Below are 24,319 nucleotides of genomic sequence, written 5' to 3'. Positions count from 1 at the left end.
GGTGGCATGTGCTTGTAATCCCAGCTACTCGGGAGGCTGAGACAGGAGAATTGCTTGAACCTGGGAGGTAGAGGTTGCAGTGAGCCGAGATCACACCACTGCACTCCAGCCCGGGTGACATAGCAAGACTCCATCTCAAAAAAAAAAAAAAAAAAAAGACACCAGTGGGATCCTCAGCAACAGCTCCTGACGTTGGAAATACACAGGTGCTGGGGTCACAGAATTCTGGGTTTCAATCCTGGCTTTGCCGCCTACCACCCAGGAGGCCTTGGGCGGCTCTTGTGACGTTCTGGCACTCTGGCTGGTCATCTGGAAAACAGACTTGATATCCACACTGCGGGCTGTGGGAGGGTGGCGTGAACCCTGGTACTTGTTAACTCTTATTACATGTAGTGCTTTGATTTGAGATGATGCTGGCAAGAGAATTTGGCTGCAGAGCTGGGTGGGCACTCACGAGCACACTAGTGTGCGAAATTTTGGGATTTCTCATGAGAAGGTGGATGTTGGAAGCCATCACTGCTCCTCGTTCATTACCCAGCCCCGAGGATGGGCGCAGGCCCTGCAGCAGGGCTGCCCTGTGCTCAGTCAGCTGTGCATGGTGTCCAGCAGGAGGGAGGGAAGGTGGCAAGAATCGACTTTTTTTACCTGCACCTGGATAAACATCCCAGAAGCGGCCAAACCGCCTCGGGTGGGAGCCACTTGGGGCTGTTTCTGGAACACTCAGGCCTGCTTCTGCCCCCCTCTTCCTCCTTCTGGAAAAAATAAAAAATTAACCCGGGGGCTTTCAAGAGAATTCCCATTTGACAAACGTTGAGGGCAGGTTTCTCTGCTTCCCCAGCTCGTCTCTGGGGCAGGGATGAGCGCGCCCCTGCATGGAGCGACCCCATCGCTCCCGCCCTCTGCAGTCGGGGACAGAGGGGAGCTCCGTGAGGCGCTGAACATTGCCACTGGTTTGGGAGTGCGGGCTCAGCCTCCTCCCCCAGAACAGAGCGAGTCCCACAGGCAGCAGAGGGAGGACAGGGAGGAAGACTCCGACTTGTTCGGAGAAACCGCTCCTGGGGACACAGCACCCCGTGGTATCAGTGAGGGAATGAGAAAGCTGAGCGTGGCGGGGAGAGCAGGATCTGTGGGAACCACGGTGGGTCTTAACCTGCCAGTCCTGGGACTCCCTGGAACCTGTAAGCCCGAGGTAAAATAAGGACTTTCTCACTGCAGGGAAAGTCAGGTCTCCTCAATGCTCCATGTCCTTTGGGCAAATGAATGTGGGATGGAGAAGAGCTGTGGGCTCCAAACAGGGTCAGGATAGGAGAGGAAAGAAGAGAACCCAGAATCAGGGTTTTAGAGCCCAAAGACTGGATGCCTTTTTAGCTTTCACCTAGTCCAAAGATCCTTCCGCGTTCTGATCACTCACGACTCCCTCTGTGACGCTTCCCAACCTCTTGTGCTTTGAATGATTTTTTTTTTCCTGCTAAACAAGCGAAATGTAAGCCAGGTATGGTGGCTCACACCTGTAATCCCAGCACTTTGGGAGGCCGAGGTGGGAGGGATTGTTTGAGACCAAGAGATGAAGATCAACCTCAGCAACATAGCAATACCCTGTCTCTACCAAAAAAATTTTAAAAATAAAAAAATAAAAATTACCTGGGCATTGAGGCACGTACATGTAGTCCCAGCTACTCAGGAGACTGAGGCAAGAGGATCTCTTGAGCCCGGGAGGTCGAGGCTGCAGTGAGTTGTGATCACACCACTGCACTCCAACCTGGGCAACGGAGCAAGACCCTGTCTCAAACAAACAAAATAGAATCTATTGAGTGATCATTTATTTTCCCAAGAATAGCCATTATTATAAAATTGAATTGATATCATTAATATCATCTCAGCCAAAATAAATTTGATATTTAACTTGTGCAGTCTTCGGAAATGCAAGAAAAATAGTTTGCAGTCTGTCTTTGCATTTGGGTGAGGAAACATTGTTTCTCATGCCTCCACTGGAAGCATGTGTTAATATATTTTATTTGTATCCAGTTCTGAGGCTAGCCCAGGTTCCAGGCTCAGGATCATAAGTGCCATGTGGTTATCCTCTCTCTAGGAGACCCTCTCCTGGCTCGCCAAAGGCCAGCGCCACCCTTCACAGTAACGACGGCAGGGGTGACCCCACAGCCAGAGAGCCTCTCCCCTTCTGGAAAAGGTAGGAAGGTCAGAAACTTCTTGAGGACATTTATTCCCTCCCAACACCCAAAGCCCCCATCACCAAGCCTGCAGACTCATGGACCTCCGTGGTGTGCCACTGCAGACTTAGGCAATAGCACAAATGTCTTATTCAATCAAGAATAAGAACGTCCAGCTTAATTTTCTTTTTCAAATCAAGGTTGCTTGATATCCAGGTGTTATATGTGCAGAATGAATAGTGGTTTAAAACTCACTAATATGTCATATCATGTTTAGTTGTAGACACTTACCTTCAAGAACTGAAAGTAGACTGAGGTTTGAGGTTGCACGTGTCTCAGCCCTCAACATTTTCATGGGTGCTGGCAGAAACGAGGGCACTCCAGGATGGGAGGGCAGCAAGCAGCGGGAGCTTCAGCATGTTTGCATCAATTCCCTCGTCCCCTAGCCAGCAGGGACAGCACAGCTGGGCCTCAACAGATGCCTGTCCGCTCAGCGGGCTGCACTGTGGGAGAGGAAGCCCCGGCTTTGGAGACCCAAGTGTTTTGTCATGGGCAGTAATCACGCCTGCTCTCTGCTCCAGGGGAGACCATGTCCCTATCTTCCAAGGCGCTTGCTATAGAAGCACCCTTGAGAGGATGGTCCAGAGAAAGGGCAGTCAGCTCCCCTGTCTACAAGATGTGCAGAAATGTCAGAGACCCGTGGAGAACTGCCCCCCACCCAGACCTAAACACCAGCGCATCACGGTGACTGCTCTATTGTAGAGGCATTGCCTGAAGCTGCCAGTGTCCCAGGCTTCAACAGAGTCTTTGGAGATTGTCAGGACCGATTTCCTCAGCACTTTCTCAGTGTTCAGAAAATTTGAAATCTTGGATGCTTTCTTGGGATCCTCTGCCCTGCGTGCTATGATACCTTCATGTTACAGTTCACTCTTGGCTTTAGTGTTGCATCGTCCAGCCTGTGGCTGTCCCTGGCCCCTGCCTACTCCTTTGCCCCCCAGGGATGGGCCTGTCTGTTGTCATTCATACTACAAAACGCAGCCATCCTTTGCAGAGTGTCGGTTGTCAGCTGTGGATACGCACTAACATCTGAGCACTCCCGTTGGCCTGGGTGCAAGCTGGAAATCACTGCTCTCCAGCCCCAGGTGGATCTTTTTTTTGAGATGGAGTCTTGCTCTATTGCCCAGTCTGGAGAGCAGAGACGAAATCTTGGCTCACTGCAACCTCTGCCTTCCAGGTTCAAGCGATTTTCCTGCTTTAGCCTCCCGAGTAGCTGGGATTACAGGCGTGCACCACCACGCCCAGCTAATTTTTGTATTTTTAGTAGAGACAGGGTTTCACCATGTTGGTCAGTCTGGTCTCAAACTCCTGACCTCAGGTGATCCACAAGCCTCAGTCTCCCAAAGTGCTGGGATTACAGGTATGAGCCACTGCACCTGGCCCCCAGGTGGTTCTTAAGTGGCCAAGGCTGAGGCCTGCAGCTTAAGGGAGGAAGAAGCAGCTAAACAAGGTTCCCTCCTAGTGAGTCACCTGCACAGGGAGGAAGGGGTTGAGGGGCTGGCTCCATTTAAACTTGAGGTAATTCTACAACCCCTTTGATCTGAGTCACACCTCGTTAACCCAAGGAGGAGAATGATCCAGTAAGCCTCTCCCATCCTCCCCACTCTCGCATCCCAAATGCCTGGTCCGATGGCCATTGTCGAGACACAACTGTGCAGTCAGAAGCTCCGACGTGACAGCAGCCTTTGACCTGAGCTGGCACGACCGTGGGCACTTGGCTGAGGACGCTGTGGTGTGCCCTGTCTGCAGGGAGCCCTGGAGCGTTGGCAGTGAGGGCGGGGCAAGTTGTATGCGAGGTGGTGACAAAGGATTAAGGGGATGTGAGGACTTCTCATGACCTGTGTGGCTGGGAGACCACGGGAACGCAGCAACAACAGTGCATCCAGAGAGCCACAGCGCTTGGCCCCACATTTGCTAAATTCCGTAGCTGTCACAACGGAAGACACGTTTTTCATGGAGAGGGAACAGTACCTTTACAGTGCAGGGGCAGCCACCTTCCGGGGAATGACAAAGAAGGGAAGACTCTGAACCCAAGGCAGCCTCTATTCCTGACAGCGAGCTCATCCAGATGCTTTCCTCCAACAGCCCAGAGAGTTCAGGCCAGAGCCCAGGCTTCATGTGTTTCACATTCAGCCGCTCCGAGCATCCTCGGCCAACGCAGCTTCACCTGCTTTCAGCTGAGCCTCCAACGTTGGGCCTGCCTTCTCTAGTAAACAAGCTGAACGACTCAGATCTTTAACACCTTTCTTTTCTTCCCACCAACCCCCTGCCCTCCCCACCTTTTTTTTTAAGAGACAGGGGTCTCACTCTGTCCCCCAGGCTAGAGTACAGTGGCCACTGCAGTCTGAAACTCCTAGGCTCAAGTGATTCTCTTGCCTCAGCCTCTCAGATAGCTGGAACTATAGGCACACGCCCACCACACCTGGATAATTTATTTTTATTCTTATTTTTGTAGAAACAGGGTCTTGCAGCAGGGCACAGTGGCTCTCGCCTGTAATCCCAGCACATTGGGAGGCCAAGGTGGGTGGATCACCTAAGGTCAGGAGTTTGAGACCAGCCTGGTCAACATAGCGAAACCTCATCTCTACTAAAAATCCAAAAATTAGCTGGGCATGGTGGTGTGCATCTATAATCCCAGCTACTCGGGAGGCTGAGGCAGGGAGAATTGCTTGAACCCGGAAGGCAGTGGTTGCAGTGAGCTGAGATCATGCCACTGCACTCTAGCCTTGGTGACAGAGTGAGATTCCATCTCAAAAAAAAAGAAAAGAAATAGGGTCTTGCTATGTTGCCCAGGCTGGTCTTAAACTCCTGGACTCAAGCGATCCTCACACCTCAGCATCCCAAAGTGTTGGGATTATAGGCATGACCCACTGTGTCTGGCTGATCTTTTCTTTACACGTGCCGTGATAGTAGCCATGTTCTTTAGTGTTTTCACAGGTCCTATGGCCCTTCCAGAGGAACAGCTATGTCACCCTCTTAAGGAGCAGTTTGCTGTGGGAGAGGGAGGGCTGGCCCGGGTGACTCACTACGGCAGCGCCCACATCACCCCGTGCTGCAGCTGAGAGGAGGGGAGTCTGCACACTGATGCTCTCCCTGCCTTGGCCTCTCTACAGAGCCTGCAGCTTCATCTCCCAGCTCAAACACCACAGCGGCCACAACAGCCGCTATTGTCCCGAGCTCCCGGCTGATACCTTCCACATCGCCTTCCACAGGAACCACAGAGATAGGCAGTCATGAGTCCTCCCACGGCCCCTCTCAGACAACAGCCAAGACCTGGGAACTCACGGCATCCGCCTCCCACCAGCCGCCAGGTTAGCACTTGCTTTGCCCCAGGAGAGGTCTATTTCTCACTATTGCTTCTGAGATCGGGGCTGAGATCCAGCACAAGGCGGCTTTAGACCGTCAACCCAAAGTCGGGATTCACTGGGTAGCCTGCTGCCCCCAGCCACCAGCCACAGCCTCCTGGCCTGTCCTCTTTCTCCGTGGCTTTCTCTATGGCTGGGGCAACTAGAAAAACAAGCCCACCCGCCAAGATGTGACAGGGCCAGCCTTATCACCCGCACAGCAGAGCCCGTGCTGAGACTCTGAGTGGCATCTGTGCCCTCTCACAGTAGGAGGTGGTGGAAGCTCCCTGCAGTCCGGGGCCAGGATCTGTGGAATGGAGGAGCTGTGGGTAACGTGGACCTTCTCTAAAGCTTATCTGATTCTTAAGTGTGGCCAGCACCTCAGTGAGATACCCTGCTTGTTCTTTGCTAAAACGAGTCTGGTTACGCCAGCCACGAGTCTCCGAGGGTGCTAAGATGGCAGCCGAGCTGTGCCGAGTTTCTCCTGCTTCATGAGGATCTAGGACCTCTAGGACTCGAGCCGTGATGCTCTCCTCTCTTTTCCGCAGGTGTGTATCCACAGGGCCACAGCGACACCACTGGTAAGTGTGTCCCTTTGTGAAGTATGTTTATGATCAGGGTGATCGCAGTCCCAGGTGCTGGGTGGTCCTGGCCCAGGCCTGCCGCCCAGCACAATCCTGGCAGCGGTCCCTTCCACACTTAGAAGGCCTCCATCACATAGAAAGTTAAACAATAGCTGCTTTATGGAGTTCTCCGTTTGATGTGCCTGTTTTTCTAAATATTGGTAGCTTCTAGCGGTCAGGCTACTGGAGTTGAACCCAGAGTGTTGGCACCCCACAAAAGGGCTCAAGGTCAGCTCTTCACAGCTCTACACAGCAGGGTCCACCTCCCTCGCACGGAGCATCCAAAGCCACAGGTGCCAATGCCAGCACTGACATTACAGCATCTCTGCCAGAAGCTGCCGGTCCCTCGCCGTGCACTTAACAGAGAAGCTGTCCACATTTTCAGTATAAAACACTCCTCTTGGCCAGGCATGGTGGCTCACATCTGTAATCCCAGCACTTTGAGAGGCCGAAGTGGGAGGATCACTTGAGGCCAGAATTTGAGGCCAGCCTGGTCAACATAGCAAGACCCCATCTCTATTTAAAAAGCAAAAAAAAGAAAAAGAAAAAAAGTTAACAACACAAAATAAAACCAAAAACTGTTCCTCCTTACAGAAGACACATGCAATGCTAAGGCTAGGAGAATAGAAAAGAGAATGTGCAAGTGACGATAAGGAGGAAAAGGGGAAAGCGTTTGCAAGACTAAAAGGAAAACCTGAAGGGAGGGGAGGAGAGCTGAGAGAGGAGGGGAGAACAGGAGGAAGAAGGGAAGCAGGCAGGGAGGAAGAACGCAAGTAATGAGAAGAAAGCAAGTCATGCTCCAGGCTGACAAGCTTCCAAAGTAACAAAAAAAACCAACTGTAATTTGATATGGGCAAAAATTATTTTAATCTTCTGTTCATAAATTTTCCTGCTAGAGAATGACTCATATTTTTGTGATCTCATTTTTACCTGCATCAAACGTCATCTGGGAAAACATCAAGTGACTTTGGACATTTTAGCAGTTAATTGATTAGAATAGTTTAAAAAAACAATCAGACTGGGCAAGGTCGCTCACACCTATAACCCCAGCACTTTGGGAGGCCAAGGCGGGCTGATCACTGGAGGCCAGGAGTCCAAGACCAGCCTGGCTAACATGGCGAAACCCCATCTTTACTAAAAACACAAAAAATTAGCCGGGCATGGTGGCACATGCCTGTAGTCCCAACTACTTGGGAGGCTGAGGTGGGAGAATTGCTGGAACCCAGGAGGCAGAGGTTGCAGTGAGCTGTGGTCACACCTCTGCACTCTGGCCTGGGCAACAGAACAAGAACCTGTCTCAGAAAAAAACCGAAAAGTAAATCCCATTTCTAACTCAAAAATCCCCTTGCAGGAAGGAAGCAACACTTGCTACCAGATTTCCAGGCATCCTTCCAGAGAGACTGTACAGATAAACACATAGAGGATAAGGAATGCTGGACAGTTGCTTCATTTCTCCTGTTCGGTACCGTGTTTGTTTCCACTTGCTGGCATACCTTGTAGATCCCCCCATATCAGGACACAAAAACCATCTCATCATTTTTAACAGTTACAGAATATTCCGTTGTATGGAATTGCCACCATTAATTTAGCCAACCCCCTATCTGGACATGTGATTGCTACATTCTGTGGTTATCTTACAAACAGCCATTAATTGAAAATCCGTAAGTGCAAGAATATCTGTGGGATAAAATCCTACATGTAAAATTCAGGGGTCATTTTTTCTACATAGATTTTCCAACAACTATTTGATGATGGGCTATAATCTATAATCTGCCTTTTCCAGTTCATGACTTTTATTACATTAAAAAAGCAGCCAGGCACTGTGGCTCACGCCTGTAATCCCAACACTTTGGGAGGCCGAGGTGGGCAGATCACTTGAGGCCAGGAGTTCGAGACCAGCCTGGCCAACACGGTGAAACCCTGTCTCTACTAACAATACAAAAATTAGCAGAGCATGGTGGCGTGTGCCTGTAATCCCAGCTCCTCGGGAGGCTGAGGCAAGAGATTGTTTGAACCCAGGAAGCAGAGGTTTAAGTGAGCCGAGATCACACCACTGCACTCCAGCCTAAGAGACAGAGCGAGACTCACACACACACACACACACACACACACACACACAAACTTTCTCCCAAATTCTGAAATGTAATGTAATAAACATTAACCAAATGCCTACAATGGACAAAGATAATTCTGCGCAAGGAACTGTGGAAATACAGAGACGCCACACACAAAAAAACTTCAGGTGTTTTATGTTGGATCAGCCACCCTGAGATCCAGGAGCACAAGTTATGTGTGGGAGATCTACTCACTGGTTCCTTGAACATCAGTGGATGTTGCTACTTCTGCATGAATAAGCAATCAGTTGAGCCCGTCTTCATAAGAAAGTATTAACAATGCTTTACCACAGTGGTTGCTCAGTAAATTAACTGACGTTTCAATCAACCCATTGATACTACCAATATCATAATTTGCTTTTTAAAATAAGTTATATAAATGATTAGCTCTATGCTTTTGCTCTTTTTAATTCAACAGTAAATGCTACATAGTAGATGCTCAATAAATATCGAATGAGTAAGCAAATGAATGAGTGAATTTGAGGGCTTCAACATTTTAATAAATTTTAAGAAATATGGTTCATAGTTTCATTGTCTTAAATATCTACTGGCTTACTTGGCAGCCCTTTTTTTATTATTTAATTTAATTTTACCTTAAGTTCCAGGACACATGTGCAGGACATGCAGGCTTGTTACATAGGTAAATGTGTGCCATGGTGGTTTGCTGCACCCATCAACCCATCACCTAGGTATTAAACCCCACATGTATTAGCTATTCTTCCTGATGTTCTCCCTCCATCTGCCTCTCCCAACAGGCCCCAGTGTGTGATGTTCCCCTCTCTGTGTCCATGTGTTCTCATTGTTCAACTCCCACTTATGAGTGAAAACACGTGGTGTTTGGTTTTCTGTTCCTGTGTTAGTTTGCAAGGATGATGGCTTCCAGCTCCATCCATGTCCCTGAAAAGGACATGATCTCACACCTTTTTATGGCTGCGTAGTGTTCCGTGGTGTATACGTACCACATTTTCTTTATCTAGTCTATCATTGATGGGCATTTGGGTTGATTCCATGTTGGCAGCCCTTTTTATCAATAACTTTCTACAATTATTCCAATATCTGGTCTCCCATCCCTGATGAAGCTATTCTTGAGGACTCTTGATTGTAAACTAAAAGGCCAGCATGCCACGATGCCAGCACTTAGTATGCCAGGTTTAGTATGGTTTAGTGTGATTTAGTATGCCAGGTGTGAGGACTTACTTCTCAGGATGGCAATATGCCTCTGGGCTTTCATGGCTGAAATGAATTTGCCGCAGTCGATGTGCTCAGCCTTTGACAGGAGCTGCCTCTATGTTTTATCATTCATCCATTCAATGTAAACTGAGTTTCTGTTCTGTGCCAGGAATGGTCCTAAGCTATTATGAAATACAGATCCCTCATTAAAAAGCAAATGTCACTTTAAATTTACTTCAATTTATAGAACTTTAAAAGCTTAACTTGATCAATCAAGTATTTATTGAGTATCTACTGTGAACCCAACACCTGCCACATGCTTAGTGCAATAGAGATAGAAAAGAAACCACTAGGCCAAGCACGGCGGCTCACACCTGTAATCCTAACACTTTGGGAGGCCAAGGCGGGAGGCTTTCGTAAGCCCAGGAATTTGAGAGACCAGCTTGGTCAACATAGTGAGACCCTGTCTCTACAAAAAATGAAAATTAAAAAAATTATCCAAGTGTAGTTGTGTATACTTGTGGTCCAAGCTACTTGGGAGGCTGAAGTAAGAGGCTCGCTTGAGCCCAGGAGTTTGAGGATAGAGTGAGCTATGATGGTGCCACTGCACTCCAGTCTGGGCTCCAGAGTGAGATCCTGTCTCAAAAAAAAAAAAAAAAAGGAAAGAAAAGAAAAGAAAACAAGGAAAGAAAGAAAGAGAGAAAGAGAGAAAGTGAAAGAAAGAAAGAAGAAGAGGAAGAAAGGAAGGAAGAAGGGAGGGAGGGAGGAGAAAGAAAGAAAGGAAGAAAGAAGAAGAAAAAGAAGAGAAGGAGGAGGAGGAAAGGAAGGAGGGAGGGAGGGAGGAGAAAGAAAGAGAAAGAAAAAGAGAGACAGAAAAAGAAAAAGAAAGAAAGAAATAGGAAGGAAGGAAAGAAGGAAGGAAGGAAGGAAGGAAGGAAGGAAGGAAGGAAGGAAGGAAGGAAGGAAGGAAGGAAAGAAAAGAGGGAGGATAGGACCAGATGGCTGCTCAGAGTACTTGAGTTGACGCTCTTCCCTCAAAATCGCCTTCATCCGATGCAGGCACTCAGGAGCTCTGGCCACAGTGACACACGGGTATTAACACCCAGTGATTGGCCTAATTGGTCAGGGTGTTGCTGAGGAACGGCTCTTCCCTGCATATGCCCAGAGGATATTTTCATCATCCATGCCAAACACTGGCCCCCGGCTGTCTCAGCTACCTTCTCTGTCCTGGACCCACCGCGCACAGGCTGGAGGTGGGGGCTGGTGGGGAGATGTGGTTTTCATGGCCTCCTCTGCAGTAATCACCCTTCCCCTCTCTCCTTCCTCCTCGCTCCTCCTCTGTCTCACCAGATCTCTTTCTCTTCCTTTTCCTCCAATCTACACGCCCCCCAGGAAACAATAAAAGGTGGAGGGCTTGGCAGGTAAGCTGTTAATTCACTGCCTTGGTGATTCTGGTTTCCGTGTCTTCACTGGAGTTGCCCGGATGTCACTGAGGGAGAGGCCAAGGGTCTGGCGCTGAGTTCAAGTTGCTTTGTTTTATCCTTGGTTCAGGAGCCCTCTTCTCTCTTGAGTTTCATTCTGCAGATTTTCTTGTCACTTAAATAGAAATGGGGAGGGATCTTCTGAAGGTAGAAGCACAGTTTATGTCACGTTGCCTTTTCCAATAAAACACCCCCTACACCGTCAATGTGCGTCAACTCACTAGCCAACAGGAAGACAGAGCTTACTGTCAGGTGCAGCATCTCCACTACGACAGATTTCTTTTTTTAGTCATAATAATGATTCATGTTAAGTCCGAAAACTCAAAACATTTTTCATTAATTTCTCGTGTTTTCTGTTACTTCTTTTGTAACAATTTTTCTATGCTTTTTTATTTACTTACAAGTTGTTTTGTTTCTGTAATTTTACTATTTATTTTGATTACAGTGTCATTGCAAATATATGAGAAAAAAACAAACTTTTTTAAAAAAAAGAAATAAAGATTATCTCGAATCCCACCATTGTATATATTCCTCAAGACTTTTCTGTGCATATGGACATGCAAATGGCTGGTTGGAGATTATTGTAGGTGTTTTTTGTTTGTTTGGTTGGTTGGTTGGTTGGTTTTTTTTTTTTTGAGACAGAGTCTCTCTCTGTTACCCAGGCTGGAGTGCAATGACTCTCACTGCAACCTCCGCTTCCCGGGTTCAAGCGATTCTCCTGCCTCAGTCCCTCAACTAGCTGGGATTACAGGCGCCCATCACCACGCCCGGCTAATTTTTGTATTTTTAGAAGAGACAGGGTTTCATCATGTTGGCCAGGCTAGTCTCAAACTCCTGACCTCAGGTGATCTGCCCACCTCAGCCTCCCAAAGTGCTAGGATTACAAGTGTGAACCACTGCACTCAGCCTATTGTGGTTGTATTTTGTGTTTGTTTGTTTGGTTTGTTTGTTTTTTGAGACAGACTGTTGCTTTGTCACCCAGGCTGGAGTGCAGTGTGCGATCTCGGCTCCCTGCAACCTCCACCACCCAGGTCCAAGGAATTCACCTGTCTCAGCCTCCCAAGTAGCTGAGACTACAGGCGCACGCCACCATGCCCGGCTAATTTTTGTATTTTTAGCAGAGACGGGGTTTCACCATATTGGTCAGGCTGGTCTGGAACTCCTGACCTCAAGTGATTCACCTGCCTCAGCCTCCCAAAGTGCTGGGATTATAGGCGTGAGCCACTGAGCCCAGCCTGCGGGTTCATTTTTATCTCAATATCTTTTTAACTTAAGATATTGCAGGCCGGGCGCGGTGGCTCAAGCCTGTAATCCCAGCACTTTGGGAGGCCGAGGCGGGTGGATCACGAGGTCAGGAGATCAAGACCATCCTGGCTAACATGGTGAAACCCCGTCTCTACTAAAAATACAAAAAACTAGCCGGGCGTGGTGGCAGGCGCCTGTAGTCCCAGCTACTCGGAGGCTGAGGCAGGAGAATGGTGTGAACCTGGGAGGCGGAGCTTGCAGTGAGCCGAGATCGCGCCACTGCACTCCAGCCTGGGTGACACAGCGCGAGACTCCGTCTCAAAAAAAAAAAAAAAAAAAGATATTGCAGACATCTTTCCATGTTAATAAATGCAGATCTATTTTATAATTTTTAATAGTTGAATAGTATTCCATCATATGGGCATACCACATTTTATTTAACTAATTGTCTGTCGATAAGAGATTCAGATTAGCGTCTTGAAAATTATTTTAGGCCAGGCATGGTGGCTCACACCCGTAATCCCAGCACTTTGGGAGGCCGAGGGGGGCGGATCACTTGAAGTCAGCAGTTTGAGACCAGCCTGGCCGATGTGGTGAAACCTCTTCTCTACTAAAAATACAAAAATTAGCTGGGCTTGGTGGTGAGTGCCTGTAATCGCAGCTACTCGGGAGACTGAGGCAGGAAAATCACTTGAACCTGGAAGGCGGAGGTTGAAGTGAGCCAAGATCATGCCGTTGCACTCTAGCTTGGGTGACAGAGCAAGACTCCATCTCAAAAAAAAAAAAAAGAAAATTAGTTTAAACAATACTTGAGTGAATACCCCTGTATTTGTCTATTCCCTAAGAGTAAATTCTAGTTGAACTAGAGAGTCAAAGAGTGTGCGCTTCTCAACTGCCCTTGGGAAAGATGGCACGAGTTTACACTCCCAGCCACAGGGCTCTGAGTGTCCCTACACCCTTATACTCAGATGTTTTGCAGTAGAGTTGTATTGGAAGGCCAAGCCCTGGGAGGTTTATTTTGGTATATGGACATGGCCTGGAGGTCATGCAGCAAAGGCCCTCAAAGCCCCCAGGGTCCATGAGACGTGCGGCCCATGGTCTTCAGTGAGCGGCAACCACTGCTCCAGATCTCAGTGTCATCGTCTTGCATGCAGAGCACTGGGTGATGTTTTTTCAGGGAAATTCACAATAGTCAGGCTCATTGGTCAAACCTGCAAGTGCATTTTGTTTGTTTTTGTTTTTGTCTTTAGAGACAGGGTCTTGCTGTCGCCCAGGCTGGAGTACAGTGGCGTGATCACAGCTTACTGCAGCGCCAGACCCCTGGGCTCAAACAATTCTCCCACCTTAGTCTCCCAGATAGCTTGGACTACAGGTGTGTGCCATCATGCCCAGCTAATTTTTTGTAGAGATGGGGGTCTTGATATGTTGCCTAGGCTGGTCTTGAACTCCTGGCCTCAAGCGTTCCTCTCCACTAAGCCTCCCAAAGCACTGGAGTTACAGGAATGAGCCACTGCACCAGGCCTGCAAGTGTTTTTAACAATAGTTCTGTTCCCCGACCTCCGACTAAGCCCCTAGCTCACACAGAAAGACCCCCTTCTTCCTATGCTATCTGATAAACTTCAGGTGACACCTGTCAGTGCCCCAAGCTGTTCGTTTCAACTCATTCAAAATGGTCCCAAATCCTAACCTCCTCCTATATATAACATCTCTCAAAAGACCTCTTCTTTCTCCTTACTGCTCTTTCTCTGCCATCAAAAGCTGTAGGTGGCCAGGATCCATGGCTCACGCCTGTAATCCCAGCGCTTTGGGAGGCCAAGGTGGGCCTGAGATCAGGAGTTCAAGACCAGCCTGGCCAACATAGCAAAACCCCGTCTCTACCAAAAATACAAAAATTAGCAGGTGTGGTGGAAGGTGCCTGAAATCCCAGCTACTTGGGAGGCTGAGGCAGGAGAATCATTTAAACCTGGGAGGGAGAGGTTGCAGTGAGCAAACATCGAACCACTGCACTCCAGTCTGGGCAACACAGCGAGACTCCGTCTCAAAAAAAAAAAGAAAGAAAGAAAGAAAGAAAAAGAAAAAAAGAAAGAAAAGAAAAAGTTGGCTGGGCACAGTGGTTCACGCCTGTAATCCCAACACTTTGGGAGGCTGAGGCAGGTGGATCACGAGGTCAGGAGTTCAAGACCAGCCTGCCCAACATAGTGAAACCCCGTCTCTACTAAAAATACAAAAATTATCCAGGCATAGTGGCACGTGCCTGTGGTCCCAGCTACTCAGGAGGCTGAGGCAGGAGAATCGCTTGAACCTGGAGCTGGAGGTTGCAGTGAGCCGAGATCACACCACTGTACTCCAGCTTGGGCAACAGAGTGACACTTCGTCTCAAAAAATAAAAAATAAAAAAATAAAACAAAGTTGTAGGTAGACTGGATGCAGTGGCTCACCTGCATAATCCCAGCACTTTGGAAGGCTGAGGCAGGTGGTTCAGTTGAGGTCAGGCATTTGAGACCAGCCTGGCCAACGTGGTGAAACCCCGTCTCTACTGAAAATACAAAAAATTAGCCAGGCGTAGCGGTGTGTGCCCAGAATCCCAGCTACTCAGAAGGCTGAGGCAGGAGAACCACTTGAGTCCAGGAGGCAGAGGTTGCAATGAGCCGAGATAGTGCCTCTGCACTCCAGCCTGGGTGACAGAGGGAAACCCTGTCTCAAAAAAAAGAAAAGAAAAAAATGGCAAGTGAGAAAAAAATGAAATTGGAAGGAAAATGGCACTGGGTGCTATTGTTTCTAAACCTGTGAGTTGAAGAAAAGGGGGCGTTGTACTGGGGACTGCAGAGGCGGGGTGTCCCTGTCTGCTTTCTCAACCCTGGCTTTAGCAGCAAGAGCACTCTCTCCTCATCCCACTCCTGGCTTTGCCCTTGAGGCTCTTACTGCTGCCTCCTGACTTGCCCCGTCCCTGCCCCGTCAGCCCAGGCACTCTGCCTGAGAAGGACAAAGATGAGGAGCAGAGGTGTGGGACGACAGGGAGCTGGCACCCTCAGCAGGAAAGAGAATGTGTTTTTACCTAGACATAGAATAGAGGGAATTTCATGGACCTTAAGAAATGTCCATAGCAGCAGGCTTGTTGGGAGGCCCTTGGATCCCTCTGTAAGAACGTCCATGGTAAAGAATTTGCAATTCATAGCAATGAATATGCTCCTGGGTGTCTCAGCGTGGTCTCCTCTCTTTCAGTGGCTATCTCCACATCCACCGTCCTGCTGTGTGGACTGAGCGCTGTGTCTCTCCTGGCATGCTACATCAAGTCAAGGTGAGTTGCATGGCTACTCCCTCTGCAAGAGGAAGTATTCCCTCACGAGAAAAGAGCTGCACCTGGCCAGGCGCGGTGGCTCACGCCTGGAATCCCAGCACTTTGGGAGGCTGAGGCGGGTGGATCACTTGAGGTCAGGAGTTTGAGACCAGCCTTTCTAATATGGTGAAACCTTGTCTCTACTAAAAATACAAAAATTAGCTAAGCGTGGTGGTGCACACCTGTAATCCCAGCTACTTGGGAGGCTGAGGCAGGAGAATTGCTTGAACCTGGGAGGCAGAGGTTGCAGTGAGCCAAGATGGCGCCACTGCACTCCAGCCTGGGCAACAGAGCAAGCCTTTGTTTCAAAAAAAAGAAAAAGAAAAGAGCCGCACCATAGTGATTCCAGAATGCCCCCTCCCAAGAAGGACCCCTTTCCTGGCCATTGGCTACCACACACCCCTTCTGTAGGGGCCAACGAGCGCCAGAGCCGAGGAGCAGTGAGCCAGCCCCAAGCCCAAGTGCCCGCTACCCCTGCCCACGGTAGAAATGGGGCGGCCAGAGAAAGTGCACCAGGTGGCCAACGCATGCAGTCCTATCCATTCTTCTTGTGATATCCCCGTGAATATATTCTTGCAGGTCCTCATTGAATAGGGGTATGCCTTCTTACAAATATATTCATTCATGTTAGCCTTAATTTTGTATTCCTGATCATTGAAATTCTACATCTTAGCATTTCTGGCAAAAATGTTTCTGCCACTTGCTGACTTCTTAAATTTTTCTCATTTTTCTAATCTTTAGGCAGTGTTATTATTATTTGATTAAATCCTCAAATGGCATTCTGGCCTTAATTTTGTGCTTCTATCAATTACTAACCAGTATTCCAGCATTCCATACTGATATAGATTTCAGATTTGTCCAAACTAAACTTTTAGTTACTATTAATAGTTATAAAACGTTCTTTTCTAAATGTGATATCAATATAAAAATTATGTGACCCTTTGAGCCTAATTTTGACAAAATGAACATTCCATGAAATGCTACCATAAAGTCAAAATGAAAACCAGTATCTAAAACTTCACATAAATCTTCAAAAGCTGTGAATACCATCCCAACCAATAAAAAATGCCATCAACCTCATAGACAGTTGAGAAATTAACAAACATTGATGTTACTCAAAAATTTCTCCAAAGAATTCAAAAACTGAAAAATGTTGACAAAACAGAAAATCACTTTTAAAACAATTTTCAAAATATCATTATTAATAACTACAGAATTTCCATATAAAATGCTGAATTTGGAATTATATTTTTAACAGGTTATAATGAATACATATATTCACTGAATATATGTTTAAATGTATATACCACCTTTTTATGAAAATTACATTAAAATATATTCTTAAAAAGGATTTGTAAATTTGGTATATACAGCCAATAAGTATGTTCATAAGAGGAAAACAGCAATATTTACTGGCTATATGAAAGATATTTCAGTTGGGCATGGTGGCTTATGCCTGTAATCCCAGCACTTTGGGAGGCTGAGGTGGAAGGATTACTTGAGCCCAGCGGTTTGAGACCAGCCTGGACAACATAGTGAAACCCGATCCCCACACACAAAAAATTTTTTTCATTTTTAAAAAGCTCAAAAAGTGAAATAAATATATCTTTAGGAAGAATTGGCATGGTCGGGCATAGTGGCTCACACCTGTAATCCTAGCACTTTGGGAGGCTGAAGTGGATGGATCGCTTTTTTTTGCGACCAGCCTGGCCAACATGGTGAAACCTGATCTTGACAAAAAATACAAAAAGTTAGCTGGGCGTGGTTGTCTGCAGAGGTTGCAGCAAGTCGGCATCACACCACTGCACTCCAGCCTGGGAGACAGAGCGAGACCCTGTCTCAGAAAAAAAAAAAAAGAAGGAAAAGAAGAATTGATAAATTTGATAAATTACTTGGTCATTTGGTGAACTGATGCTTTCCATAAACTTGTTTTTTGCAAATGGGTTATTAGATTTGCCATTTGACAAATTGGCTGTTAGCAAATTATTTCCAGTGAATGCACCCGCATCCTGCCTTATTTTAGCTCTCACTCCAGGCAGCTCACACTGCTCACCTTAAATGTCCTAAAGAGCTGCTGCTCCTCCGGAGGGACGTTTCACCTGCCCCGGGAGAAGGTGCCAGCCAGATGCCCAGGGCGTCGGCACCCAGTGTCCTGCCTCCCCTGTGCTTGTCATTCAGGAGCTGATTGACTTGTGTATTTCTGTATTTATTTCACACATACTAAGTGCTAAGAACTGTTTTTAAAAGCTTCATGAATATTAAATCACTTTTTTCAAGATGATCAAGTCTGGTTTGGCCAGGCTCCCAGTCACTCTCTCCTTTTCTTATTCCTGCCATTTGAACGGCTTTTTGGCAGAGGACTGGCAAAGCGTGGGGTGAGCGCGGGGTGGCGTGAGTTGCTCCAACAACATTTGGTGGATCTTTGGTGGATGGGGAGGTTGGAAATACCTAGAGAGGATTTATTATTCTCATCATATTGCCCTGGTTGGTCTTGAACTCCTGGGCTCAAGCGATCCTCCCACCTCAACCTCCTAAAGTGCTGGGATTACAGGCATGTGCCACCACAACTGGCCGCTAGATAGGATTTAGTACTCTCTGTAGAGGTAGGCATTCTAGGTTCTCTCCATCTCTGAGGACTAAGTGCTCTCTGTCTGACTCCTGCGGCAGGGCCTCTGTCTGCTCCTGCCATCCCCACAGTGCTGGACATGCTCAGTGGGAAGCGTGTTGATTTGAGGCCAACTCCCTCCTCTTTTCAAAACCTATGAACCACCTGCTTTGCAGGCAAACTCCCCCGCCGGCCAGCATTGAAATGGAAGCCATGGAGGCTCTGCCGGTGACTGGGGAGACCAGCAGCAGAGATGAAGACTTGGAAAACTGCTCTCACGACCTCTGAAACTCGGGGAAACCAGCCCAGCTACGTCCGGAGTGAAGGAGCCTATCTGCTTTAGCTAAAGATGACTGAGAAGAGGTGCAAGGAGGTGGGCTCCAGGAGCAAGCCCACCAGGCCTCTCAGACGTCCCAGCAGGATCTCACGGACTGCGGAGTCGGCGCTTCCTGCACGGGGAAGCAGGTTCTCCGCATTCCCATGGGCACCACCTGCCTGCCTCGGATCCAGGACCCAGCTTCCCAGGAGAGACCAAAGGCTTCTGGGCAAGGGTTTTATTTTATTACAGTGTGAGCTGCCTGGAATACTTGTGGTAATGAAATAAAACCCCTGCCCCGAACCTTCCGTCCCTCATCCTGACTTGCAGTTCACAGAGAAAAGTGACAAACCTGAAGCTCTCTGTCAACTACAAGGCTCCTCCTGGCGTGGGAGGTGTCTCCAGGGAAGACACCAGCATTGGGGCTTCTAACCACCCTGTCTCCAGCTGCTCTGCACACACAGACAGGGACCCGGGAAAGGTGGGAGAGATGCTGAGCCAAGCGAATCCTCTCCATCAAAGGATTCGCAAAGAAGAAACCTCAACTCAGTGCCATTTTACATATATATGTGTTTATATTTATACTTCCTTGTCTATTATAGCTACACATTATATATGATTTGTATTTTGACATTGTACCTTGTATAAACAAAATAAAACGTCTATTTTCAATATTTTAAAAATGCACTAAAAGAATCACCAAGGAGAAATGTTCCACACAAAGGAGGAGAAAGAGTAGGAAGGCAGAGTCCGAGGTGACTGAGTTCAGGTGTTCTTTCCAGAAGGAGAAAAAGCCTTGCCTAAAGCTGGCTCCAGTCACAGTTTTGGGGAATTTCCCACAATTCCATGTGAGGAGAAGCAGCATTATCTAATCCACACGGTGGCAAGTCCGGGCTCAGCTCAGCAATGGTTTACACATCGTCTCTTCCCTTCTTCTTCTCTTACTTTCTTTGCTGTTTTTGATGTTTATTTCTAAAATCATGGGCCTAATCCCACCGCCTCATTTTATAGATGAGAAAATTGAGGACTGGAGAAGTTGTTCTGCCCACAGCCACGAAGCTCGGTTAATGCTAGAGCTGGATCAGAGCAGGAGCTGGGACACTGGGCCCAGTGACTCACACCTGTGATCCCAGCACTCTGGGAGGCCGAGGCAGGAGGATTGACTGAGCCCAGGAGTTCAAGAACAGCCTGGGCAACATAGTGAGACCCCATCTCTACAAAAAATTTTTTTTCTTGAAACAGTCTTGCTCTGTCACCCAGGCTGGGGTGCAATGGCGAGATCTCAGCTCACTGCTGCCTCCACCTCCCAGGTTCAAGCAATTCTCCTACCTCAGCCTCCCAAGTAGCTGGAACCACAGGCATGCGCCACCACACCCTGCTAATATTTATATTTTTTTAGTAGAGACAGCATTTTGCTATGTTAGCCAGACTGGTCTCAAACTCCTGATCTCAAGTGATTCACTCACCTCAGCCTCCCAAAGTACTGGGATTACAGGTGTGAGTCATGGAGCCCAGGCAAAAGTAATAGGGAGTGTAGGTGGGGTAGGAGGAGAGCAGACCTGGCTGAAAACCAGCCACTAACTACCCCTTGTACAGCCAGGGGGAGGAGGGAGCCACTGTGGGCATTTGGGGGATGGGGCATGGGCATAGTGCCCAATCAGATATTCTCAAAGTGCCATTTTTCACTGACTTCTTTTTTGTGGGGGAGGGGACAGAGTCTCACTGTGTCGCCCAGGCTGGAGTGCAGCGGTGCAATCTTGGCTCACTGCAATCTCCACCGCAAGCAATTCTCAGGCCTCAGCCTCTGGAGTAGCTGGGACTACAGGTGCACACCACCATGCCTGGCTAGTTTTTGTATTTTTAGTAGAGCCGGGGTTTCACCATGATGGCCAGGCTGGTCTCAAACTTGTGAGTCCAAGCAGTCTGCCTGCCTCGGCCTCCAAAAGTGCTGGGATTACAGGCGTGAGCCAACACACCTGACCTTCAGTCCCCATGTCTTCAGCTGCCACAAATCTAAATGATTCACATCTCCCACTCTTCCCTCATTCCCTGCCCTACACGTTTGCCTTGAAGAAAATGGATTGCTCTTCGCCTTTTATATTTTGCCTTGATTTTCCTTGATCAAGAAATAAGACTTTTTTTTTTTTTTTTTGAGACAGAGTCTTGCTCTGCTGTCCAGGCTGGAGTGCAATGGTGCAATCCAATCTCAGCTTACTGCAACCTCCACCTCCTAGGTTCAAGTGATCCTCCTGCCTCAGCCTCCCAAGTAACTGCGATTACAAGCGTGCACCACCACACCTGGCTAATTTTTGTATTTTTGGCAGAGACAGCATTTCACCATGTTGACCAGGCTGGTCTCGAACACAGGTGATCCACCCGCCTTGGACTCCCAAAGTGCTGGGATTACAGGCTTGAGTCACCGCAGCTGGCCAAGAAATAAGACTCTTAACTTTCCCCTTTTCATTTTTTTTTTTTTAACCATTTACAACGTTCTTTATTCCCTTGTATAGATGCAGACTTCCATTTTCTTCCTGCCTGTCTAACTTTTTAACATATATCTTGTGGTGTGACTTTCCCTGTTTAAACCCTTCTCCAGACATTAGAAAGTGGGAGAGCAGGGACCAAAAGACACAGGGAAAGACCCGCGTTTCTGACTTTCCACCCCTGTCGTCCACAAGGACCTCTTCCTCTTGGCTGAGGCTGCCCCCTGCTGGCTCGGAATTGCACAGCGCAGAGCGGAGTCCCGAGTACTGCGGGTTTGCCTCACCACGGGGCTGTGCTCCTTTGAGGCAGGACCAGCCCGACACAAATCACAGCCTCCCCCACACCTCACACTGCCGGGCACTAATCTAAACTCAATGTGTGCATATTTTAGGGAATATTAGGCACTATATTACCCGGGGGTTTAGTTGACACTTTACTCCCCTCAGTGACTGTAAATCCACCCATTCTAATGGCACTGTTCTTAGCTATTCAGGATGAAACACCCACTCCTCTCCTGAAACCTTCCGTCCCTCATCCTGACTCGCAGTTCACAGAGGAAAGTGCCATACCCGAGGCCCTCTGTCAATTACAAGGCTAAAATGCACTAAAAGAATCACCAAGGATGGCAGGGCACAGTGGCTCATGCCTGTAATCCCAGCACTTTGGGAGGCCAAGGCGGGTGGATCACCTGAGGTCAGGAGTTTGAGACCAGTCTGGCCAACATGGTGAAACCCCGTCTCTACTAAAAACACAAAAATTAGCCGGCCATGGTGGTGGGCGCCTGTAATCCCAGCTACTTGGGAGGCTGAGGCAGGAGAATCACTTGAACCCTGGGGGTGGAGGTTGCAGTGAGCCGAGATCACACCCCTGCACTCCAGTCTGGGCGACAGAGTGAGACTCCAATTCAACAACAACAACAAAAAGCACCAAGGAGAAATGTTCCACACAAAGGAGGAGAAAGAATGGGAATGCAGAATTCCACTGGGGCTCCTCTATCCTGTTGGGGTGCCTTATCACGCACTGACACAGAGGGGCTGACCTCCCCTCTCCCTGCTCCCGCCGCGCGTGGGCACCTGGCCTGGGCGTGGCCTCCAGGGCCTCTCAGCTAGACTACAAAGCTGTTGAATACAGAGAATGAAGAGCACAGTGCTCACAGGGCAGTGCCCAGCAGTGGCCTCAGAAGCACTGACCGGCTGCTGGGCCTCCTGTTCCTGGGCTCTCCAGGCGACTTTGGGTCCTAACCATTTTCCAAACCTAAGCCTCCCATTTCCCGGGACTCTATGAGCCCCTCGTATCTTTCCAATACGTTTCTTTTTTCTTGGTAACAGATTCGGTTTTCATTACTTGTCACTGAAAAGTTCCTAGCTGATATGAAATTCGGTACCAGGAGTGGGTATTGCAAATTATGGAGAAGAGGGGAGATAAGGAACGTCTGCGGTTGGTTATCTGCCTTAGAGAGGAGAGAAAAGAGCAAATGTTCTGATGATATGCAGAGACAGGGACGGAGCAGCCCAGGAAGTTCGGTAATTAGTTCGCCAAGAGGTGCCTGGGATGTCATGCCCGCTGCAAGCCCGGCTCTTGGAGACTGTTGCTTCCATCCTGAGATCGTATGGCTACGAGAAATCTGAGGCCATAGGCGGGTGACTGCTTTTAATGGCGCTGAAAAACTTAGAGAATTAGAAGTTCAAATCTCTAAAGTCTGAATTCAAGCCACAGACTGAAACCTAAAGACTTCCTAGAACAACACGGAATTTCATCCCTTACAGATGCAAGGCCAGGATGTCTGAAAACCCGTCTTAAGAGTCTGAGCCTTTGGCTGGGTGCGGTGGTTCATGCCTGTAATCCCAACACTGTGGGAGGCCAAGGCAGGTGGATCGCTTGAGTCCAGGAGTTCAAGACCAGCCCAAACGACATGGTGGAAACCCTGTCTCTACAAAAAACACGAAAACTATCCAGGTGTGGTGGCATATGCCTGTAGTCCCAGCTACTCAAGAGGCTGAGGTGGGAGAATTGCTTGAGCCCAGGAGGTAGCAGTGAGCCGAGATCATGCCATATAGCACTCCAGCCCGGACAACAGAGGAGACACTGTCTCAAAAAAAAAAAAAAAAAAAAAAAAAAGAGTCTAAGCTGTCAAGTTGAAGAACATTAGCTGAATCCATGGCCCCAGCAGGTTTCCCAGCTGGAAGGGAGAGCACTGATTGGAGAAGGGTGAGGTTCCTGTACTGGATTAAAAACGTAGGGGGACATTGGGAGGACTGATAGGATCCCCCAACCTCCCTTGCCCTCAGAAGCAGCCCTCTGTTCTGCCTCTGAGTGCTGCAACATTTCCTCCTGCTCGAGGGGTCATCTTGCAAAAGGAAGTCTGTTCTGCTGACGATTTTCTCCCCCTGCCCCTTCCGCATGGGGAGAAAACTTTGCTGAGAATCCCAATTAGACCCTCAGGATCCCAGGATTCAGCCCGTTCAGTGGGAACAACAGCTCCCAAGGCTGGGCTGTGCCCTGCTGCAAGCACCTCCACCCCCACGTCCCACCTGCGGCCTCCTCACAGGCCAAGCCCATAGCCAACGCCCAATGCCCCTGTCCTTCCTTCACAGTCTCCTACAGCCAACTCACCTTCCAGAACCAGATCAAGTTTACCTTCTCCAGGAGCCTCTGTTTTTTCAGTTTTGGGTTTTGTTTTGTTTTGTTTTTTGAGACAGAGTCTCACTCTGTTGCCCAGGCTGGAGTGCAGTGGCACGATCTTGGCTAACTGCACCCTCTGTCTCCCGAGTTCAAGCAATTCTCCTGCCTCAGCTTCCTGAGTAGCTGGGACTACAGGTGCGTGCCACCACGCCCGTCTAATTTTTGCATTTTTAGTAGAGACAGGGCTTCACCATGTTGTCCAGGCTGATCTCAAACTCCTGATCTCAAGTGATCCACCCATCTTGGCCTCCCAAAGTGCTGGGATTACAGGCGTGAGCCACCGTACCCAGCCCCAGAGCCTCTGCCAATGACTCAATTATACAAAATCATTTGCCTCTGAGCCTTCATAACACTTATTATCTGCTCTATGCATGTGGCATCTGCAAAATACTGTCTTTGTGCAGTGGAAAGAGGATAGAACTTAAAAGCCTGAGTGTCGAACATCCATTCTACCCTTTGCTGGCCCTGTCACTTGGAGGCACTACGTGCACTGACATTGCCTCGTCTTCGCAGTGGGGATGACGGCACATGCACTCCCTTCCCAGAGGCGTGAGGGTTACAGGAGACCCTGGCGTCAGTCTCTCCCCTCACTAGCCACTAGAGATCCTGACAGTGAAGCCTGGTACTAATCCTCAAGAAGCTCACAGCCTGGTCAAAAAGAGAAGCATAACAGAACAAACACAAAGCAAAACC

The 24,319-nt window shown here is 48.4% G+C and overlaps 2 protein-coding genes across 5 annotated transcripts in view; both read left to right on the top strand.

Moving 5' to 3' along the window:
- Nucleotides 1–19,147, top strand: part of IL15RA (interleukin 15 receptor subunit alpha) — a 34,608-nt gene extending 15,461 nt beyond the window's left edge. For 2 of the 4 annotated variants that reach the window (XM_050804636.1, XM_050804640.1), the window contains exons 3-7: nucleotides 2,090–2,188; nucleotides 5,339–5,536; nucleotides 6,118–6,150; nucleotides 15,425–15,500; nucleotides 18,321–19,147. In XM_050804636.1, coding sequence (XP_050660593.1) covers nucleotides 2,090–2,188; nucleotides 5,339–5,536; nucleotides 6,118–6,150; nucleotides 15,425–15,500; nucleotides 18,321–18,432 — 518 coding nt within the window. In that variant the 3' untranslated portion in view covers nucleotides 18,433–19,147. The remainder of the gene's footprint in view (nucleotides 1–2,089; nucleotides 2,189–5,338; nucleotides 5,537–6,117; nucleotides 6,151–15,424; nucleotides 15,501–18,320) is intronic. The other 2 variants (XM_050804637.1, XM_050804638.1) reach the window with 1 other exon arrangement.
- The window catches only part of GDI2 (GDP dissociation inhibitor 2), a 533,972-nt gene that overhangs the window by 320,787 nt on the left and 188,866 nt on the right, over nucleotides 1–24,319 (top strand). The window lies entirely within an intron of this gene.

Source organism: Macaca thibetana, chromosome 9 (assembly GCF_024542745.1).
Source record: "Macaca thibetana thibetana isolate TM-01 chromosome 9, ASM2454274v1, whole genome shotgun sequence".
In the NCBI taxonomy this organism is placed as follows: Eukaryota; Metazoa; Chordata; class Mammalia; order Primates; family Cercopithecidae; genus Macaca; species Macaca thibetana.
Note: the sequence above shows the minus strand (reverse complement) of the source record. Positions and strands in the feature narration are given on the sequence as shown.